General features: G+C 41.9%; 1 protein-coding gene across 1 annotated transcript; it reads left to right on the forward strand.

Annotated features, from left to right (window-relative positions):
• Window positions 1-212: 212 nt before the first annotated feature.
• On the forward strand, window positions 213-1,688 carry kbtbd13a (kelch repeat and BTB domain containing 13a; the record flags this gene model as incomplete). The annotated part of the gene is made up of 1 exon (XM_080035657.1): window positions 213-1,688. The coding sequence occupies one exon, from the start codon at window positions 213-215 to the stop codon at window positions 1,686-1,688; it is 1,476 nt and encodes a 491-aa protein (XP_079891783.1).
• Between the last annotated feature and the right edge of the window lie 5,904 nt (window positions 1,689-7,592).

Consider the following 7,592-nt stretch of genomic DNA (forward strand, 5'->3'; position numbering starts at 1 on the left):
GTCATTATAATGCTTTGTCACATGTCCACCTGCTATGAATAGAGTCTCAGCTGTGGACACAAATGAGAGGAGCTTGTCAGCTATCATCTGCACTGGATAGGAGGCATTCAGTCTTAATGGCAATATGTGTAAAGATACCACGGATGTGTAGTTTTTTTAATGAAGATCAAACACTTGTAAGGGATGTTTTGAAGATCCTCAGCAGGGAGGGGATGGAGTCCAGCAGCTGTTCACACTTCAGCCAGCAGCTGGGACATTGTAAGCCAGCGCATAGCCTGAAGGTCATCGTTGAGCACAGCTCTTTCATTGTGGATAAAAACCTTTTGGCTGAGAACTGTGAGTACTTTAGAGCATTGTTCCAGTCAGGAATGAGAGATTGCCAACAGGAGGAAATCCACCTTCAATGTGTGCAGGTTCTGGGCTTTGTGGTTATGTTGCAGGTCTTTGATGGGGAGCAACCTATGCTGAGCAGTGACCAGATTGTGGAAGCTATTGAATGTACGGCTTTTCTGCAGGTGCCAGCTCTCACCAAGCACTTGATCAATATTGTCAATTCTGAAAACTGCCTGCTCATGTACCACACAGCTGTCATCTATGGTGTGTCCGAGCTCTCCCACGGCTCAGCATTATTCATCAGAGATATGTACACTGACCTGAAGGAGGACCTTCACACCTTACCCAACAAGCTGGTAGAGTACATAGAGTCTCTTCTGCCCAGTACCTACATGGCAGTATGCAGCCACTCACCCTCCACTCAGCTACTGCAGGATCCCCAGAGGGCTATATGCTATCTGGATGAAGACAACAAAGAGTGGAAGGTCCTGACACAATTACCTTTGAGCACCAGCACCACCATGTCAGGCGTGGTTGTCCTGGATAACAAACTTTACATCATTGGAGGAGTGCATGACATACGCAAAAATATAGTAGAGACTGGTTTTTGTTATAACCCTGCAGTTAACACATGGTCAACCATCTCTAGCCCACAGCAGCTACGCTACAACTTGACTCTGATAGGTCATGAAGGATGCCTGTATGCTGTTGGAGGAGAGTACAAAATGAAAGCCCTGTCGTCTGTGGAGAGATATAGGGTGTCCAACGGAAGCTGGAGCTTTGTCACCCCCCTCCCCTGCCCTGCAGCCTCAGTGGTGTCAGCTGTCGCAATGAACAGGATCTTTATCTGTCTATGGAAAGCTAAGGGGGCCACAGAAATACATGAGTATGTGCCTGTACAGGACCAGTGGCTTTTGGTCACCACACTCATCCGACAGCAAAGTTATGGTCTTTATATGGTGGCCCATAACGACAATCTGTATGTGATGCGCAATGGACCCAGGGATGACTTCTTATTGTGTGTTATGGACTGCTACAACCTGAGCTCAGGGCAGTGGACGGCCATGTCTGGCCAGTATGGGAACAGTAAAGGCTCTCTGTTCACTGCTGTGGTCAGAGGAGACTCTGTGTTCACACTCAGCCGAAAGGTGACCACAGAGTACACTGTGGAGGATTATACATGGAAACGCAAGCATGAGATGAAAGGTTTTGGCAAGATTGGATCCATATATACATTTCTGATGAGGTTGCCCAAAGCTAGTTTTTCCCTAATAGGAAACTATTCGGATCAGACCCTCGACCAGAACCTCTTTGGCTGTCCCCGAGTCACCCCACAATGCTCCAATATACTTTAAGAGCTGCTGAGAGAGCTCTTCCTTTAAAACAACATTTCCGTGTGTTACCACATTTTTCTTACATTCTATTCAAATGTATTTGGAGGAGAAAACATAGTGAAGAATAAAATGATCTTCTCTATGTCCATCACAGCTTTAATATCCACTTCCTGCTTCTACTTTTTATTTCATCTTTATTTATACAGGCAAGTCATTAAGAAAACGTTCTTATTTACAATGAACCTCTACTAGAATTTCTATTCCTTTTTCCCAGGATTCCTCAGATGCTGCGTGGACGGGGAAGTGTGATCCGCAAACAAGTTTACAAATCTAGAGACTAGTTTTTTGGTATCAGGTTTAGTTATCAGTAAGGACTGGAGTTCAACAGGGTGATAATAAGTTGCAAAATGTAAAATGTTACCTCTGACATAGTTCCTTATTTTCAGCTATCTGAAAAAATTGGATGGCTGCAGTGTGGATCTATCCCTCAGCTGAGCAAATGAAGAAAATACATTATCAGTGTACAAGTCCTTAATAGTAACAAGACCTCTGCTTTTCCAGACCGAGAAAACAGTATCTATTTGCAAAGGGGAAAGTCAAGCCCCAACCTCAGCGATTTTTACAAGCATCCAATAAGGAAGTGACCACAACTGTAGTAGACCGGAAGGGCCACTGGGGGTAGTACCAGGACTGAGCAATATTTCTTTGACTCACTTGTTAGACAGGCCGTTTTAAAAGTCTTATTAAACCTATTTACAGCCTGGTCCACAAAACCATTTTAGTCTGTTTGTTTAGGTCATATCTCCATGACAACACTGAGAGGGGTGAATTTTTTTCTAGCATGTTAGTTTTTATTCTTTTGGAGGTTAAAATGTATTGGCGCGATCTCTTGAGTGACAGCTCTCCGCCCGTTGTCCCTCACTTTGCCTCGGAGGTATACGTCAGCTATCTCCCTCCCCCCGACGTGAGGCGGAGTAAAAATCTCACAAAATGGCGATGCGCACAAACCAGGATTATTGGATGCCGTGTGAATAACTGAGGTCAGCCTGGATGCTACATCCACATTATTTACTATCTATGGGGAAAATGCATGATTGTGGCAAATGGGAGCCAGAATGGAGGTTTTTGCCAATTCAAAACAAATTTTAATTATCCGCAATGAGTGTTAACTACAAAACCAATCACTTTAAATGATACCAGAGGTTTTCGTACTGCATGGAGTAGCACTGGAAGAGAGGTGTTTCTTATTTCCTGTTCTATGGCTACCCATGATGGAGTCTTATCTTTAAAGAGTACCTATTATGCTATTTTTCAGTCTAACTTTGGTACTGCAGTTTTGCCTCTCTGCAAAAACGCTCTGTCCCTCTGCACTCTGTTTGAACCTGGCCCCTAGTTTCACGTTACACTGAGCAGACTGCAGTGTGAGCGTGGGCAGATTTGAACAGGCAGGGAGGGGGGGGACAGGGACATATCTGAGCGTGTAGCAGTATGACCATACATGGAAAATCCGTTTTGTTCTACGTCACACAATCCTGGAAACTAGGCACTAGGCTGCCGCGATTGGCATCGGAGTGTTGAGGCTGTGCACAGCCACCCCAGACAGTAAGCAGGGAATTTGTCTAAAATGCATGTACATGTCATTATCTGCCACTTTGGTATCAATTAGCATGACTGTATAACATTATAACAGCATTAATAGGTCAGAAAAGAAGAAAAAGCATAATAGGTCCTCATGCCCATCAGGATATGCGTCCTGCCAGTAGGTAAGGGCACAGGCATTGGCTGCCCAATAGTAATGCTGGAAGACTGGTGGGGGCAGCCCTCCTAAATCCTTAGGTTTGCAAAACATTTTCTTTTACCTATTAACCATATGAGTTCTTTATTATCTTTATGGAGGGGGGGGGGGGGGGGGTATTTTGTTTTAGCCGAGTTAAATCTTCCTCTCTTCTCTTCTCCTCTCTTCTGTTTTACCTCTTGTTCATATTTGTGTAGAGTCGGTAAACTCCGTCGGTGGCTTGTTGCTTTAAATTTTGCCGCTGTAAAGGATTATGGGATACCACTATCTCCTTTCCTTTCGCATAAATTGGTCCGGAGTAGGGGAGACCGGGGTAAGTAGGCACACTTTTTACTCTAGTGATAATTGCTCATCACCTAAACATCTTTCAATAGACATTCCTACATTAAATTGAAGCTTGAGGTGTTGGCTTGAAATGTGTACCCCTCACTTTTTCTAACTTATTGTAATAAAGAAGAAATTCACCATCAAATACATTCTAACACATTGTGACAACCAACCCCATCAAGGGGTCGGTTGTCACACACTATGGGGTTGTTTGTCACAATGTTATCTTAATGGGAAAAATCTTAAAAAGAAGGCAAGAAAGCAGAACTAAATTTAAAAGTTTAATTTCATGTCAAGTTGAAAAATAGGCCTACATAACTTTATGCATCTTAACACAAAATGAGCAAGGAATAAACAAAAAGGAAATCAATATTAAGACCAACCTACTGTATGTAACAACATAAAGAACAAAACAAATAGGTCTAACAATAATAGCCTACTCAACCATGATACACACATTCACTATCTGAGTTACAGTGATGGCAAATGTAGGGTCTGCTCACTAACTAAGCAGAGATTGTGTACCCACTGGTTGCACATACAACACTTCTCCCTTACCTCCCCTGAACGGGTGCTGGAGAACATTTCCATACAAACCAAACACAAACTATCCTCTTCATCTGATGAAGATTCCTCCTCCTGTCTCTTTCTCTTCTCTTTCTTCTTCCCCAGCTGGGGTGGAGTGCACTGGGGTGCCGTAGCCTTGGCAACTGGTCTAATTTGGGATGCACTGGGTTGTTTTGATTTTGTTGCCCTTTTTCTCTTTTGCATGCTAGCTGCCTTTCCTGCTCTATTCTCTCCTGCTCTGGGGTGTCAGTGAGGATACAGCTTGACATTTTATTTTGTTATTGGGTTCCTTTTCTGGCTGCACCCTTTGGATAACATGTGACAACCAACCCCCCAAAAAATGTGACGACCAACCCCAACTGGAATTTCTTGCTAGCATCAAGGCCAACAACCATCTGACAACTAATTAGCTTGCTAAAAACAATCTAAACTATAGCTTACCCTTCACACTTGTTTAGGGCAACAAGTGTTGTGTTATAAATCCATTGTGTAAAAGCCTAGAACAAAAATACTGAGGAGCTAAATATTTTCAATTTGACATGAAAAACACTAACAGTCCTCTCACCTCAAATTCAGCAGTCTAACTCCAAGGAAGACTATGTAGGTGACCTCTGATCCCAGTTGTGGATATTTACATACCAAAATTTAAGAGACAGCCCCTTCTGGTTCTGAGATATAACGATTGTGACAACCTACCCGTGTGACATATTACCCCGTTCTCCCCTAACCTATGCTGAAGGGGATGAATCGAGGCTCCTTTCCTAAGCATTTAGAGAATTCGAACCTCCTATCCGCCGAGTACTTCCGGGTCATCTCGATAGGAAAGGAAATTTCCTATGCAAAAAAGAGAATCCGTAGAGGCCCCAGTTTACGAAGCCTAGGCTGTATATTAACATCAAGGTTCAAGGTTTTTATTAAATGTCCCACGAGGGCAAATTTGTTTACAGCATGAGTAGTGGTTAAAAACCCACAACAAAACAAGACAACAATGGACACAAAACACAACAGTATGTACACAAGCCTGAGGAGATACAAAGTGTTAAAAATAAAGTGCCAGGATATAAAAATAAAAAAATAAAATCAACCAACAACAACACAAAAATCAAATGAGCATCAGCAGTATTTACCTGCTGCTGGCTGCAGGGACAAAATAATACTTGTATTTGTTTTTGGTGATCTTAGGGACACACAGACGAAGGCCAGATGGCAACAACATGAACTCTGAGTTGAGTGGATGGGCATTGTCTCGTCGAATGGGCATAGCTTTCTTGAGCAGCTGTCTGTTGTAAAAGGGTTCGAGGCTCTCTAACTGGATGCCAGTAATTTTAGAGGTAGTTTTCACAATTCTCCCAAGATAATTTTTATCCTTGGTAGTGAGGTTACCGTACCAGCAGATGATAGAGAAGGAGATGACAGAATGTATATACGCACAGTAAAACAGTTTCAACAGGCTTTTGTCGACATTGAATCTAGCCAGTTTCCTAAGGCATAAAGGCGTTGCTGGCCCTTCTTGCACAGCATGTCAGTGTCCACATCAAATTTCAGGTTATTATCGATGATCGTGCACGATTTCCACTGGCTGGCCACAGATGACAGTGTTCTCTGTGGGATGAAATCAATACAGAGCTCTTTTGTTTTAGAGATGTTGAGTTCAAGGAACGCATCGTTGCAGCAGGTCAGGAAGTCCTCTGTAACCTGGCCATGCCCAGTCTCATCATTATGGAGTAGGCTGACAATGACCGAGTCATCAGTGTATTTGATGATGAAACAATTGTTGTGGTTACTGCGACAGTCGTCAGTGTATAAAATAAACAGAAGAGCAGAGAGAACACAGCCCTGTGGCGAACCAGAGGAGGTGGACAGAAGGCTAGACATTGCTACATTCACCTTAACACAAAGTGTTAAGGTGAATGCAGCAATGTCTAACACCAGATTTCTTTTCAGCTGACACACAGCAGTTCATTCACTAACTTTAAAACAAAAGGGACTTTGACCGGCATTCTCAAATGTTTCCGAAAGCACCTTTAAATATTTGTTTTGTTGCTTACATTTTTTATAAAAATTAAATGTTTATGAAATATATCTTCATGAAAAGTCTGTGGAAGTTTAATAAAATCTGGTTTGAATCATGCTTTTTATGGAATGTATTGTTTTAAATATATTTACAATCATATGAGGTATTTATGTCATTTGGTGTGACCAATCATCATCCAGTGCAATCAATAATAGTAATAATTGTATTCAATTAAAAATAAAATGTGCCAATTTTGTGGGTGAAATGGTAATCACTTATACAGTATGCTGAAGTGTAGGGGAGAACGGGGTGATCTGAGCCACTTTTTACATTTGCTCCCCTCTAAGCGAGCTAAAATGATTTATTACTCAAATTGACCGATTTCCCATTAATTCAGGATGTTTCCTAGAAATGGGCATTAGCAGAATTTTTTTAAGACAGAGGGCAGTGAAAATATGATTGTTTTAAAAAAAGTTGTCATGTGGCTCACTTTACCCCAGCTGTGGGGTAAACTGAGACAGACCAGAAAAATCAAGGGGGTAGAAGGTGCTCTTTCCGTGTGGTTGCCCCAGGTCGTCTTCCTGGTGTATTTCCTTGGCATGATGGCTTTTCTACAATGTGTATGACATTAAAATAAAACGTCATGTAATATTACATTAAAATATTTTTAAGACTAAACTTAACTTGTGCCTCATGGTGGGGGAAAGTGAGACAGTGTCTCGCTTTCCCCCACAGCATTTGGCTCACTTTCACCCACCACCACAATTTGAGAAAAAACTAACTCTCTCAGCATTTCAGGCTAATCTTTAGCTTATATCATCACATGGTTTTTATATGTTGGTAGTTCATCAACACGTATGATAGAAGTTTTTCTACGTGAATACATTTGCTTTGGCACAACAGTTTATTAAGTTGACAGCAAGAAAATTTTCTTTAACATGCAAAATACCTATTTTGGTGAAAAAAACATCCTTACCACAGCACCATGAGGTCCTCTCTTTCAGGGCCAAGGGGAAATGAGAGGGGCTTGAAAACATATATCTCACATGACCACAAATGTTTTCCGTTGCCTAGATACAGGGGGTGGCTCACATTACCCGATGCCTCAGATTCCCCCGTTGTCCCCTATAGTATTTATTCAACATTTATATGAGTTTTATGCAATAGAAGAAAATCAAGTCTGCTGACTACATTTAAGTAGACAGCTTGGACATTATAGAAA

The sequence above is a fragment of the Ammodytes marinus genome, assembly GCF_949987685.1.
Source record: "Ammodytes marinus genome assembly, chromosome: 10".
NCBI lineage: Eukaryota > Metazoa > Chordata > Actinopteri > Uranoscopiformes > Ammodytidae > Ammodytes > Ammodytes marinus.